Below are 15485 nucleotides of genomic sequence, written 5' to 3'. Positions count from 1 at the left end.
TGATTAGATTATAAGCATGTCTTAAGATTCAGAGAAGAGTGTATGCTAGTTTAACAATGTTCTTCATATCTCTTAGATTTTTAACAAAATCTTGTAACAAAATTGTGTTTTAAAGTCACATATTACGCTAATGATTAGGAATAGGTTACAATTAGATAGTGTAATTCCTAGAAATTTCAGAAAAATCTTCTTAAAAGCTAATTTTGATTTATTTATTTATTAAGTAATTTAACCTCAGAAATTATTTTATTAAAGATAATTAAAGCAAATTTTGATTAATTGAATTTAAAGTAAATAAAGGTTTTATCTGATTTTATAATTATCAAATTATTTTCTATATTTAAATAATAAAATTTAGCAAATACAAAATAATAAGAATTTTATACGGCTTGATTTAAGTAATTGTTGATTTTAAATCAATTAGTATTTTGATACAATAAATAATATTTTAGAGTAATTTTAGATATTTAATTAGATTTTAAATTAATCCAAAATCTCCAAATTTTATCACAAAATCCTAATTCCCAAATCAAAACCCTAAATCCCCAAAACACAACCCTAACCCTAATATTTTTCCCTTTCCCAGCCGCCTTTCCACCTTTCCCTTTACCTTCACCACGGCACACACTAACACGACACAAAACGCACGCAGAAGGAAGAGAAGAGAAGAGAGAACTGCTGCCACGCATCTAGCCTTTGCCGTACCCACCGATCTGCCAAACCCGCTGCACCTCACCGCCGCGCAGCTTGTCGTCGTGCCAGCCACCCACACCAGAGGAGGAGAGAGAGAGATCGGGCAGAAAGAGACGTGAAGAGAGAGAAGGATTCGTGCCGCTGCGGTCTGCATCATCGTCGTCACCACCAGCTTCTACCACCGTCGAGGTTGTGGCGAATAGGAGAAGATGAAGCTGCCCATGTCGCCGCCGTGAGGAGCCGTGAGAAGCCGTGAGATCCGTCACCGTCATCGTCACAAATGGCACAGCCATTGTCATTGAACCCAGCCGCCACCATCGCAAGCTCCGTTGCCACTGTTGGAGGTGGGTTGCCGAGCCTTTGTCGCCAAAAAGCGGCACTGCCGTAGCTGAGGTCCATTATCGGCAAGGGTTTTTTTAGTTTGTTCTCTGTTCTTGTGGGTTCCGAAAAGATTATTGACACTGCGTAGTTGTTACAGTTGCTGTACTGAGCTTCTGGGTGCCGGGAACGGTATTGTGGCCGCTGGAACCTTGGTTTGAACCGTTGCCGTTTTGTATGGTCGTTGCTCCTTGGTTATGGTAAGTATTTTCATTTCGGAACCGTTGAAAATTAGTATTCCGTTATGCTTGGCTAGAGATTATGAGGTTTTTGCAACGTAGGGTCATGTTCCAGTTATTACGAGTTGCGATCGAAGCTACCGCTGCTGCAGGCCAGGAGGAAAAAGGGGTTTTTGACGCGTTCTATAGCTTTCGGGTTTCGACAATCAAGGTATGATTTTTCTAAAAATTTAATTTTATAATTTGAAATTTTTATAAATGGATATTGATGTGAGGATTTTACTTTTTAGTGATTGTACAAGTTTTATGGATTGTCTGGCTGTTTGGATGGATAGGATTGTTGATTTGGACTGAATTATTGATCGATTTTGGTTAAATTGGTAGTGCTAAAGTATTTCTTTAAAGTTTTGAAAATAAGTTTAGTTTGTTAAAAATGATTGAATGTTGGATTGGTTTGAGTTGGAAATGGTTTATTTGGAACCCGAAAAGGGTGGTAAAGTCCAAGTTTTATGGGAGATGCTGCCGAATTTTCATGAAAATTAAGATTCTATTTTAAAATGTGATTTAGAAAAAGAATGAATTTGAGAGATTCCATTGCTTGGTTCTTGATTTATTAAGAAATAGATATTTCGAGTTTAATCTATTTGCGGGAAGTTTATGTTTAAGATTGATTTAAATATGAAAGAACCTATGTTTTGAAGTTTAATTAAAGAAGTACTTTTGGAAGAATTTTTAGTGGATTTTAGAAGAAATTGAACTTTGATTAATTAAGTTTTTTTTAAAGTACTCTTTAAATTTTTATTTAGTAAGATTAAACAATTCCGGGCCTTTGGGAAGGTTACCGATTTAAGAATGAAATGGAATTGATTTGGAACTTAGTATTTTAAACATGTTTTGGTTTTTGTTTTAAGTCTCTATCTCAATTGACTTCAAATTAAGTAACTATGATTTCAGAGATTTCTAAAGAATTTAAAAAAAGATGTAGACTATTCTTCCCGAGAGTCTTGAGTCTTTGCCAAGGTTATTAATTGACAACTCTGATTTAAAATAGTTTAACGGATGATTTAAAAAGCGAAATATTTGTGTCTTTTTAAAGAGGATTGATTTTAAAAGAAAAGTGGAATATGAATTTGGAACAATTGAGATATGAGGATTCAGAATTTTGAAACAAAGATGAGTTTGTTTTCTAGTTTTAAAGAAAAAAGTGACTTGTGGCTCGAATGATAATTGATTTTATATGAATTGTAATGAAGTGCAGAAATGATTATGAATAAATGAATATGTGGCCTTTGCACTTCTTTTATCTGAGATACGATTTTTCCTGGGTAAAGTACCGTAGCTTGCCACCACGTGTTCCAGGTTAAGACTCGATACTTTGTTGACCTTACGACGTAAGGGTGATCGAGCACTTATAAATTCCCAGAAATGGTACCCCCATTGAGCGATTTCAGGTTGACTTGATAACCGACAGATGAGACTCATCGGTCATAGGGCAGGCATTCATCATATGCATCTATGTGACATTGTTTGGTGTGCATATTGTACTTGGTTTGCCTATGTGAATAATTCTATCTAATTGCTAATTGCTCTACTTGATGTAACTGCTTAATTCTGCTTGAACATCCCTACTTGTGTTTGTGACTAAAATTGGTTGGATTATAGTGAATTGGATGTTGATTGAGCTATTTGGGTCTGAAGCCATGTTTGGTTTGTGTTGTGGTTTAGTAAAGTATGAAATGTCAAGCTGGTTCAGCATAAACTTAACGAACCCATGCTTAGAACAGGTTGGTCATTCATACTATTAGAAAACTTTTTAAGATCTTTTTATCTGAAAAGTGAGTTTCTAATTTTTGGAAATTAACTGATTTTCTTTAAAATTCTTTTGAATTTTTGGTGGTTAAACCATCGGTTTTCAAAGGATGCATAAGACAAAGATAATCACTGAGTTTGAAAATGATTTTCTTAATGAATATCTTCTTATGATAATTCTGAAAACTCTGTGGTGAGACCGTATGGTGAGACCGTATAGTTAGGTTCTCACCCCCTACAACTTTATCTTTTCAGGAGACGGATGACGAAGCTTATGAAGAGTTTTATTGCGTTTTGTTTATTCGATGTTATTGTTTTAGTTATTAGTTACTTTTTTCCTCGCCTTTATCTTTACGAGGTTTTTTAAGAGGGATAAGGATTTGATTATGTAATGCTTGTAAAATTATATATATATATATATAGGTATCCTTTATAAGTATTGATATTTGTATATATAGGTATCCTTTATAAGTATTGATATTTGTATGGATGTATGTTATCTTTTAAAAATTCTTTTGGGTGGTAATACGATTTAAGTTTTAAACACTCATATTTTAATATTAAATATTATAAGAGTGGTCGTAATACCTGAGCTATCAGAGTGGCACAGTTGAAAGCGTGATATTTTGCTAGTTAAGGTATTACAGATAGTTTCTTGAGAAGAAGCAATTTCATTATTTTCTTTTCTTTTCTTTTCATGTTGAAGAAGTAACAAGAAGCAACTACTACTTATTGTGAACAATTTTTATTCCATCATCAAAATAGAAGAATCAATGATTCCAAAAGCTATGTAATTATTGTTAGTTAAATTGCAATTGGTTTAAACAAATCATCATTGTTAATCACTCTATTGGGAAAAATCATCCTTGACTAACACGCATGTGATGTTCTGTATTTTGGTTTTGTTTTTTACTTATGTGGGATAAGCTTTTTTGATTTGTCATTCATATGGTTTTTGTTGAAGTAACATCTGTTTAGTATGGAAAAAGAACATCCCAATGTCTGACAAAAGTAACATCCACTTAGATCTTTGCAAAAATAAACATGTACCTACACGGAGAAACATGCCGAGTAGGACTTAAAAAAAGGGTCATGTAATTCTTAAAGAAATACAATCATCCACAAATGCAAAACATAAGAAAAATAAAAAAATGTACAAAGTAACATCTATTTAGTAAGAAAAAGAAACATCCTGATGTTTAACAGAAGTAACATCCATTTAGATCTTTGTAAAAAGAATCAAGTGCCTACACGGAAGAACATGCCGAGTAGGATTTTAAAAAAAGGTCATACAATTCTTAAAAAAATATAGACATCCACAACTGCAACATAAGAAAACTCAAAAAATGTATAAAGTAATATCCATTTAGTATGCAAAAGGAACATCCTGATGCTTAACAAAAGTAACATCCACTTAGATCTCTGCAAAAATAATTAGGTACCTTTTCAGAGAAACATGCCGAATATGATTTAAAAAGAAAAGGATATGCAATTCTTAGAGAAATATAGACATTCCCAACTGCAACACAAGAAAACTCGAAAAATGTAAAAAGTAAAATCCAGTTAGTATGCAAAAGGAACATTCTGATGCTTAAAAGAAGTAATATCCAATTAGATCTTTACAAAAACAATCGGGTACTTACTTGAAAAAACATGTCAAATAAGATCTAAAAAAAAGAAAAATGTATCAAAAGTGTCTCAAACGATGATGACATCCCATATATGCATTATCATGAATTTTCTAGGTATCCTTATTCTTTTATGGCATGACCTTGAAAACTCCATGTCTTCTGCAATGGATGGCAAAGAAGGGAAAAAAGAAAGAGAAGGATAAGTTCCATAGCCGAATCCACATGTGTGTTTATGTGTCTTGATGGTGGCACGAGATGGTCGGCGGTGAGACGCAGTGGGACGGCGAGAGTTTTCAGCAACACAAATCAAGTGATTTTGCCGTAAAATGCAATAGTCCCAAACTCAATAAAGAATTACCCGCATACATAGCAAAACGAACATCCTTTTTATGTGAACAGAAACATCTAAAAATTGGAGAAAAAAAAGGTTCCTAATTCATCATCTTTCAATAACAGAATCAATTGTGATTGACATACAACATACAACCCAGTTGAACATGTACAAGTAGAGTCAACTAATTACAGTTATTTTCAATAAATTCCAAAACCATCTGAGGAAAAAACGAGCAGGCTCAGGACTCTGTGTTTCTACCATTTTTTCCATCTTAGTAAAAAAATAGCTAGTTTAAAAGAAAAAACATTTCAATTTCTTCAATCAAACCTCTAATCTTAGACAACAGTAACATCCAACAAATCGAAATTCATTGTATATGATTGTGTCATTATATGCATATGATCTAATACAAAATCCACTTACAACTAATTTACTCATACAAAAATCAATCAAGTAACACCCACGAATAGATACTAACCGATTAGTATTGTCAGGTGAGGCTTCAAGGTGCGAGTAGGAGGAGCCCGATGCGGCATTCATCGGAGCAGAGAAGCCAACATCAATGGCGCTGCGACAATGACATGCAGCAGCGTCGGCACACTGTGGGTGAGAATCAGACCCCGTTGGCTGCTCGCACGTGAGCGGCACGATGGCGCTGCGGTGGTCTGGGCCGAACTCCTGATGAACGCGGCTGGTATCACATGGACTGAAATGGGAGCGTTACGGTGGTTTGGTGCGACTTCCGATGCCAGCTGTTGCTCGCACGTGGACGAACGGAGGCGCTGTGGCAGTTGACGGCGAATGAGAAAAGCATCCGATGAACCTGGTTGGCAGGCGTTCCGTTGGATGGTTTAGGATGATGTTGAAGTGAAACAGTGAAAAGGGGAGTTTAGCTAGGGTTAATTTGGTTCACCGGTTAATTAGGATGTTACTTCTTGCTTGTACGATAAAATGGGTTTTAGGGTCCAGCCCAATAAGTAGGGGTGTCAAAAATTCCTAGGAGGCGGGGATCCCCGCAGAGACCGCCCCGAATGGGCCCCGATGATGGGGAATTTTCCCCGTGGAGATAGGGATGAAGAGCGAAATTCTCCTGAGACAGGTGCAGGGACCCGAGCGGGGATCCCTGCCCCATCCCTGATAATTCCCTGAATGTTGAAATTTCTTAAATAACCTTACTTTTATTTCTAACATAGGGTTTTTTAAGTAATTTCACCAATTAAAAAACCCTAACCCTATTATTCAGTCTTCCCTACTCACTGTGTTGTTTGCTGCGCCATCTACTCTCTATTTCCAGTCTCAACTCTCTTCCATCTCCACTTTGTTCAAACTCCAAAACTCCTACAGCACCATACGATGTTCTCTCCCACAGCCCCAACTCTCTCCAGTTTCCACTTGATGTTAAAGACTATATCTTTTTTTTTTAGAATGAAAATTGTATTTTTTTAGATTTTATTTTATGGACTATAATTTACTATGTTGTATTTGTGGACTTATAATCTTGGATAAGATATGTATGTGTGTTTGTAATAGTATTTTTAGTTTCTTTTTTATTTTTTGATATTTTTTACTATAATTTTCATATGAATGTTAAACATAAGAGGATGAGAAATGAGACCCCGCGGAGAATACGGGAAACGTGGGGAATGGGGATGGGGACAATTATCCCCCCACGGCGGAAATCAGGGCCGGAATGGGAATTAATTCTGGGGGTGGAGACGGGGAGCAAGGAGGCATCCCCCGCCCCCGCCCTGCCCCATTGACATCCCTACCAATAAGAATTGGTTAGACCCTTTCGCGGAATTGTAATTTTAAACATCAATTTATTGTAAAAATTTTTAGTTTACACTTTATAAGACTAAACAACTATAGCAACCCTCTACCAGTTTACCTTCGCAGAGATAATAATAAGAGTGAAGATTTTCCTGAGGAACTTGCAATAAGGTTGCTTGAGTACATACGAAGCAATTGGTAAATAAGTTTCATCGTTCTATTTTTCATCCTTATTACCAGCTTGTGTGTCTTTTTTTTCCGTCTCCAACCTCTATCTTCCTCCCTCCAGATTTGCATTATCATATCTCTGCCATTGAATATCTATTTGGTTTATCCCATACAAAAACGAAATGCTAGGGGTGTTTGCGGATCGGATATGGCCAAAAAATCGATCCAATCCGCATTAAAATCATCGGATCGGATCGGATCCAATATCCGCAACTTTTAAGGTTGGATCCGATCCGCACATTTGCGGATCGGATCGGATCGGATATCGGATATATCCACAAAACACAAAAATATTTTTAAAAACTTATTTTTATTAAAAAAATATCAATAAAATTCATTTTTTCTATTCTTTTAAATATGTTTACTCTTAAAATAATATTAAACATATTTTTCTTAAATAATAAATTAAAATAATATAACATATAGGATAATTATTAATTGAAATAAAACATAAAAGGAATATTTATTTATTTATTTCTTTAATTTTGTAGATACGCGGATATGAGGATACCAACACAAAATCCGCAATCCGATCCGATTAGTGTGCGGATCCGATCCGATCCGATCCGATCCGAAAATCTTGCAGATCGGATCCATATCCGCAATTTTCGGATCGGATTCGAATAAACACTGCAGATATGCGGATCGGATCCGATCCATGGACACCCCTACCAAATGCAACCTAAGGTATCCTCTGCCAAAGACATAATTAATCTTTTCTTTTTGTACATATATATTTTAGGGAGCTAAAATATCTAATCAATATGAAGATACACACGTTATTTAATCGTTAAAATAAACATCTATCAATAAACACGTAAATCATTTGGTATAAGATTATGTTAGCTTAGTTAGATCTTCAATTCAATTATCCAATTAATTGTGTTAAAATTTCAAATGAAGAACTTTGTCATGCATCCAAATCATTATTCCTTCCCGATTTGAGGAGAATCACCCCCTACAGAAGATGAATACTAGTGATTTATGGTCAACAAAATTTAAATTCAACATCTCCAACGAAAGTATGGTTGTTTATTTTTTTTCTTAAGTTCTCGAGCTTTGAACATCTATTAACATATAACAATTTAATGGAATAGATGAGAAATAAAATCTTTCAATTCTGTCGTGGTATATGAATTCGTTTTTTGGTGCAACGTGACATGACATTAAAGAAGTGTCAATGAATTGATTGAGGAGAATTTGATGTGCACTACCCATCTTCTAAACGCTAAGTACAATTTGTAAATACCTTTCTCACTAGAAATCATTTGCAATTTGCAACTTGCAAAGTAGTGGAAGGTGGCCATCAACTATGCTTTCAAATCAAATACGTTGATATTGAATTTGATTCTTAAATGCTATCACTGTCACACATCTAAGCCATTCATTTTATATCAGCAAGGGTTCTTAATAACCTCTAAAACTGATTCTTGTTACATAGCTTAATAACAAATATCAAATCCTAACAAAATTTCATCTCTTAAATTTCAGATATTCAAACAGATTTAAGAAGATACACCATAAAAATACACATCTCAAAAACATACTAATCTTATCATGATATATAAAAAGAGGAGTGCTAGGAAGCCAGCAAAATTTGTGATTTGTAACCATCAATTAGTCATTAATAATATGTTTAATGGTGTGAAATTACATCTAATGATAGAGAATTATTTATTTTTCTTTTGTTGAATAAGTATTGGCTAAATTTTAATAAAAATGCTAGCCTCTAGACTTTCTCATATAAAAATTTGTTGTGATTATTTGTGTGTACATACAGATCGCACATATACAAACTCTTAAAATATAAAAAATTTGTTATAATATATGCAAACTCTATAAATATAAAAAGTTTGTTATAATATATATACACTTTTCATAGCAAAATAATAAAACTTTCACGATAGAATAATTAAATTTTTTTCTGAACACTAAATATATATTATTCTACTATAGCTGTTTTTTGTTTCTAGTTTTACTATGTAGCGCACGCGCACACATATATAAATAATTTCCTAATATCTATAAAGGACGACCACTTTTTTATTATATTTACGTGCCAAATATATTTTGAACACGATATTCGTTTGACATTCGTTCGATACGCATATTTTCTGTGTCTAACCGTATCTTAATAAAAAATAAAAAAATTTTTAGATATATTTGGATAAACCTAAATATTACTACATATTAATATGTCTAGTCTTATTCTTAACATATATTTTTTAATGAGTTTAAAAATTATATATATTATTAATTATTAAAACAAAATTATTTTAAATACTTTATATAATTAAAAAATAAATCATAGCCTAACATTGATGGAAATTTTTTGCTTTACTCTTAACTTCTTGTCAGTACTAAGTGAAGAAAGTTCCTAGCTAACGATGGAATCAAAAGAAATAAAAAAGTTTTTGATAAACATGGTTTAAATCAAGTTGGAGAAGCAAAGTACAAAGTCACAAAACTACAGCAGAAGAGGACGGTGTCACGATTTTAATAAAAATGAAGAGTTCTTCCTTCTTTTTATGTTGGTAAAATCGAGTACTTATTTTAAGAATTCAATATCAATAAACTAACTAGAGGGAATTTAAAAAACCGGACGTTTTAGAGAGATGAGGAGAGAGAGAGAGAGTGAGGGGGGAAACACTGAGTGGGTTCGAACTAGAAATCTTCAGGAACGAGATCCTAGGATTTGGAATCGAGAAGAGTACCAACGATTGGAAAACGTTTCTTTCTCAATTTTTGTCAACAATCTGCCGACTGACATTTCGAAGAAGGAACTTTTTCACTTGTTCCATTGGACAGGACGAATAAACGACATCTATCTGGCTCGGAAGCTGAAGAATGGAATTGTGTACATGTTTGCATTTATACGATACACAACAAGAGGGGGAGCGATGAAGGCCATAGCCGAGATGCATCATACAAGAATAAGGGGAAAGGTCATCTATGTATGTGAAGCCAAATACAGAAGGACTATGAAAGGGGAGAACAATGGGGCACGCGAAGGGGACTCCGTAAAATCTGCGGTAGAGGTCAGACAACTTGACAAAGGTGAAAGCTCCATGAGAGTGGAAGAAGCTAAGAAGGTAGCTCCAGTCGAGAACAACCAAGGAAATGGTAGGATGAAAAAGGTTGAAGTGCCAGTAGCGAAAGAGAATTTCGATTGGCTGTTGAGAAGCTTGGTAGGCGGTTCTACAAGAGCCATGGACTTTAAAGCTTTACGAAGAGCCATTGATCACAACTTTCCACAGATTGTTGAAGTTAGGGAGCTTGGAGCGTACAAAGCACTACTAGTGTTTGATTCTGTGAAGAATGCGGAGGCAGCATTTACATTTAACATGAACAGACTATTACAATTATTTTACAAGGTGTGGAGGTGGGAGGAGACAGAACGTAGTGAGACCAGAAGAGTGTGGCTAGAATGTTATGGAGTCCCTCTACATGTTTGGTCAGAGAAGACGTTTAATACAATAGGCGGCTTATGGGGAGAAGTAGTCAAGTGTGACGACATGACGAAGTCTGCTTCATCCTTCAGTGTTGGGAGAGTGTTAATTGATACCTGTGCTTTTGACGATATCAAGGAAAGGATTCATGTTACGGTTGGGACTAGTGGATTTGATGTTTTTGTGAAGGAAATAGGATGTGAAATATACGGAGATGATTGCTTTCTGGGAACCACAGGCGTGAAGTCAATATGTGCAAACGCAAGTTCACAAGCCGGAGAAAAGTTGTTGATGGCGGCAATGTGGGATCCGGCGGCTGACCTAATCGGAACAAGTCCCAACGACGGGGGTGAAAATAAGGGTAGTTTGGTCACAGCAGACATTTTTTTGAATGATTGTAATAATGACAATTTAATTGGTTTGAAGACGAAACGGATATCGAACCAATATGAATTAAAGGGGGTTAATGACGATGCTGATCTTGGAGGATTTGATGAGTCTGGATCGGAGAGAACGGTCACTCAGATTTGCACTGAAAAAAGAAGTGGGACCAAATGTGGCCAGGAAAGAATTCACGGAGAGGTTGAGATTTATGGGTGCTTACAAAGTAGAGAGGCCCACAAGGCTATTAAAAATGATGGACAGCTCTTGGGCCATTCAACAACTGGGCCTCATGAAGATGATTGGAGTAAAGGCCTGCCGTGTGGAACCAAACAGCTCCAACTAGGCGGGACCCAAGAAAACCTGAATGGGGCATCTCTTCAAAAAGGGAACGGATGTGAGGAGAGGCTGGATCACGGGCCTCCGTTCGGAATTGGGCCTGGAAAGCAAGATGGGGCAAGGAATGTATCAGAATGTGGGAAGGAATATGGGCTGGGCCAGGCACGTCTTTGTGAAACCGGGTCGACGCAGTTGGGCAGGAAGAACCCTCACCATCAACACGGATCTGATCCAGGTCCGTCGGTTCCAAGCGCTGCAGGGTTGGGAAACTCTGAAGTGAGCTCTGCCAGGGACGTGGTCCATGAGCATGGCTGCGCGACGCTTACCCTGGGAGATCAGGTGGATAGCCGGGGTGTCCTCCATGCCTGGGCATCGAGGAGGGGAGCGCCTGAGCAGCCGGGCACCGCTGACGACTTTACCAGCGAGAGAACAGAGGAACGAGGCCATGCGGAGGTTCTGTACGCCAATGGAGGGACTGACGGAATGGTGGTCCGAAGGAGTCCAATTGCTGTTGATGCCGAACCGGAAGGAACCAGTCACGCTAAGGAAGGAACCAGCCGGTCTGGTCAAGGATATAAACATTTAATAAGCCAGGGAAAGGAGTGCGAATTGGAAGAAAGCGAAGACGAAGGTGTGGGGCAAGGAAATTTGAAGGACTGGAATAATGAGGTTGCGGGTTCCGAGACAGAACCTGAACACGCACCACCTGATGCTGTGCAGAGGGATACTCAGGCAGAACAGTTAATAGAGAATAAGGAAACGTTGAAGCTAGCGGTGGAGTCAGGTGCAGTTTTCTATGACGATGAGGAAGATCTTATGGCAATTCTACAAAGTCAGAATGAAGTAATTGCAGCAAAAAGAAAAATAGCAAAACAGAAGGAGAAAGCTAGAAGAAGCAGGCCCAAACAACATAACAAGGTGTGTAAGAACTATTTTAAATGATTTATAGTTGCTGGAATGTTAGAGGACTAGGAGGGAATGGAAAGTGGTGTATGGTGAAAGAATTGAAGAAAAAATATAGATTGAATATGCTAGGCTTGATTGAAACCAAGAAGGAGGCTGTCTCTAGGTTTGATGTGGCACGTCTGTGGGGTTGTGATACGGTGGACTGGGAGTATGTGGAGTCTATTGGTGCATCGGGTGGTTTGCTGTTAATGTGGGATAATTTTCTATTTACAAGACTGAATTGTTTTAAAGGGAACGGCTGGCTGTGTGTGGAGGGTATTCTGACAAAAAACAATTTCAAATGTGTTTTCTGCTTGGTATATGGTGCACATGTTAGGAGTGAAAAACTGGTAATGTGGGAGGAGTTAAGCTACATGGTGGGTCTTTGTCAGGTTCCATTTTGCTTCATGGGAGACTTCAATGAGATATTACATTTGGAAGAAAGGAAAGGGGCTATTAGTCTACCGGCATCTGTGGAGGATTTTAAAGATTGGGTACAAGATCTGCAGTTAGTTGATTTACCATTAACTGACCGGAAGTTCACATGGTTTCGAGGTCAATCATGTAGCCGCATTGACAGGGTACTGGTCAGTTTGGAGTGGCTTGAGGAGTTCCCAGACACTCGTTTGAAAGGAGGGCCACGAGGCCTATCAGATCATTGTCCTTTGATTCTAGAAGATACTAGAGTCGGTGCGGGCCCGAGACCTTTTCGCAGTTTGGATTCCTGGTTTACACATGAGGGTTTTCTGAAGTTGGTAAAGGATGAGTGGAGGAATCTGGGAGATGACATGTTTACAAACAAGCTGAAGGCGTTGACGGTACCGCTCAGGAGATGGCATACGGATAATTTTGGGGATATGGATAACAAAATAAAGAAGTTTGAGGAGGAAATCAAGAAGATTGATGACAAGGTTAGTGCTGGTAGTTATGATGGAACAATGGAGGCTAGACGTAAGGCGCTGGTGACTTGTTGTGCGAAATGGTATGTTAGAAAAGAAGTGCATTGGAAGCAGATGTCCAGATCCAAGCATGCTAGAGAAATGGACAGGAACACTAGATACTTCCATAACTTAGCTTCGGCAAGGAGGAGGAACAACAGAATAGATTCTTTAATGGTTAATGGGAGGCTGGTACGGAATCAGGCTAGAATAAAGTCTGAGATTGTGGGCTTTTATAAAGATCTTTATAGACAGGAGCAGGCCCCTTTGATTGGGATCCGTGATGGGCTGGTTAAGCAGATTACTGACGAAGAGGCAGCAATGTTAGAGGAGATGCCATCGACAGAGGAAGTACGAGAGGCAGTCTGGGATTGCGAGTCCAGTAAAGCTCCAGGGAGTGATGGCTACAATATGAATTTTATTAAGAAATGCTGGGATGAGCTTGGTAAGGAGTTTACTGAAGCTGTGTTGAACTTCTTTCAGAATGCAATGTTACCAGCAGATGCAAATGTTACTTGGGTGGCGTTGGCACCAAAATTTGTGGGAGCTAAGGAGATCAAAGACTTAAGACCGATTAGTATGGTTGGATGTGTCTATAAGGTGATATCTAAAGTGCTGGTAAGAAGAATGCGATCAGTGATGCCGCATCTAGTGGGGGAGACTCAATCTGCTTTTGTAAAGGGTCGCAAAATACATGATGGCGCCCTCATTGCTTGTGAGACAGTTCACTGGCTTAAGCTGCGGAAGAAGCAAGCGGCAATCGTTAAATTGGACTTCCAGAAAGCCTATGACAGAGTGAGATGGAGCTTTGTGGATATAGTGCTACAGAAGATGAGTTTTGGTAGTAGATGGAGGACCTGGGTGAAGGAATGTGTCACTACAGCATCTATGTCAATTTTGATCAATGGGTCACCAACCAAGCCGTTCAAGATGGAGAGGGGCCTTAGGCAAGGTGACTCTCTCTCCCCCTTCCTGTTTGTTCTCGTTGTTGACGTTCTGCATAGGATGGTGGGAGAGGCGGTTAGAAACAGCAGAATATCTCCACTACTAGTGGGAATGAATAATGTGGAATTGTCGCACCTCCAATTTGCGGACGACACCATTTTATTTTGTCCTCAGGAGACGGAGACGCTAGTGAATTACAAGAGGCTCCTGCGTTGTTTTGAGCTAATGTCTGGCCTGAGTATCAACTTTGAAAAATCGAGCCTAATTTCTGTCAACTGTGAGAAGGAATGGGTGACGAATATGTGTGGGCTGTTGGGTTGTGGCGAAGCAGTTTTACCTGTCAGGTACTTAGGGATTCCTCTTGGTGCTAATCCTCGATTGGTGAAGACTTGGAAACCTATCATAGACAAGGTTGAAGACAAGCTGAGTTTATGGAAAGCTAAGTCACTCAACAAAGCGGGTAAGTTGGTCCTTATAAAATCTGTTCTCAATAGCCTGCCGGTTTACTACTTAAGCTTGTATAAGATGCCAAAGGGGGTTGCAGAAAGGATTATTGGGCTCCAAAGAAGATTCCTGTGGAGTAAAGAAGATGGGAATAATGGGATACCAATGGTGAAATGGGAGGTAGTTCAGGCTCCGAAAAAACTAGGAGGTTTGGGGGTGGGGGATGCTCTTATTAGGAATGCGGCACTTTTGTTCAAATGGTGGTGGCGTTTTTCAAAGGAGGACTGCCCGCTTTGGAAGAAGATTGTCTGCTCTTGTAATCAGTTGGACCCAACTGTAATATTATCAAGCCAACCTGTGCGACTAAGAGGGGGGCCGTGGAAAGATATATGCCAGCTTAATATTAAGGACCAACAGGTAAGAGATATAATGATCAGGGGTCTGTCGATGGAGGTGGGAAATGGCAGAAACATTCGCTTTTGGGAGGATGCGTGGTTACAAGATGGAGCCTTGAAAGAATGTTTTCCAAGACTCTTCTCGGTTTCAAATCAACAAGGATCCGTAATAAGGGACTGTGGGTTTTGGGATGGGCTAGAGTGGGTATGGGACTTCCAATGGAGGAGGGAACTCTTCCAATGGGAGTTAGAGTTGCTAAATCAATTACATGACCGGTTGAGGGTCGTGAGGTTATCACTTGATAGAGAGGATTCAGTGAGTTGGAAATTTGATAAAAATGGAGTGTTTTCTACTAATTCTTTTGTGCAGGTGCTTCATAATGAGATGCTCCCAGCAGACATCACCAGTTACAACTTCACAAGCTCCATATGGAGAGGCTTGGTTCCACCAAGAGTTGAACTCTTTGCTTGGTTTGTGCTAGTAGGAAGGGTAAATACGAAGGAGAGGCTAAGCAGACTTGGAATTATTAATTATCATGACAACATTTGTGTGTTGTGTAAAAAGAATATAGAATTTGTACATCATTTATTTTTTGCATGTGAGTTCACGTGGCAGGTATGGTGTGC

The 15485-nt window shown here is 38.1% G+C and overlaps 1 protein-coding gene across 2 annotated transcripts; it reads left to right on the top strand.

Moving 5' to 3' along the window:
• The first annotated feature begins 549 nt into the window (after positions 1-549).
• LOC107489020 (uncharacterized) lies at positions 550-3459 on the top strand. 2 transcript variants are annotated; one of them, XM_016109800.3, is made up of 4 exons: positions 550-1037; positions 1172-1271; positions 1353-1461; positions 3315-3459. In XM_016109800.3, the coding sequence occupies exons 1-4, from the start codon at positions 974-976 to the stop codon at positions 3384-3386; spliced, it is 345 nt and encodes a 114-aa protein (XP_015965286.1). In that variant the 5' UTR covers positions 550-973; the 3' UTR covers positions 3387-3459. The 2 variants fall into 2 exon arrangements, with proteins under 2 accessions (XP_015965286.1, XP_052118235.1); XM_052262275.1 differs by lacking the exon at positions 3315-3459 and adding an exon at positions 2976-3307.
• Positions 3460-15485: the final 12026 nt, after the last annotated feature.

Source organism: Arachis duranensis, chromosome 5 (genome assembly GCF_000817695.3).
Source record: "Arachis duranensis cultivar V14167 chromosome 5, aradu.V14167.gnm2.J7QH, whole genome shotgun sequence".
Taxonomy (NCBI): domain Eukaryota; kingdom Viridiplantae; phylum Streptophyta; class Magnoliopsida; order Fabales; family Fabaceae; genus Arachis; species Arachis duranensis.
The sequence above is the reverse complement of the archived record's forward strand: the minus strand, read 5'-3'. Positions and strand labels throughout refer to the sequence as shown.

Coding starts and splice junctions, on each gene's coding strand:
- LOC107489020 (XM_016109800.3), top strand. CDS start 974: ATGGCACAGCCATTGTCATTGAACCCAGCCGCCACCATCGCAAGCTCC. Junction 1,038..1,171: donor CTCCGTTGCCACTGTTGGAG/GTGGGTTGCCGA, acceptor TAGTTGTTACAG/TTGCTGTACTGAGCTTCTGG. Junction 1,462..3,314: donor TTCGGGTTTCGACAATCAAG/GTATGATTTTTC, acceptor TTATCTTTTCAG/GAGACGGATGACGAAGCTTA.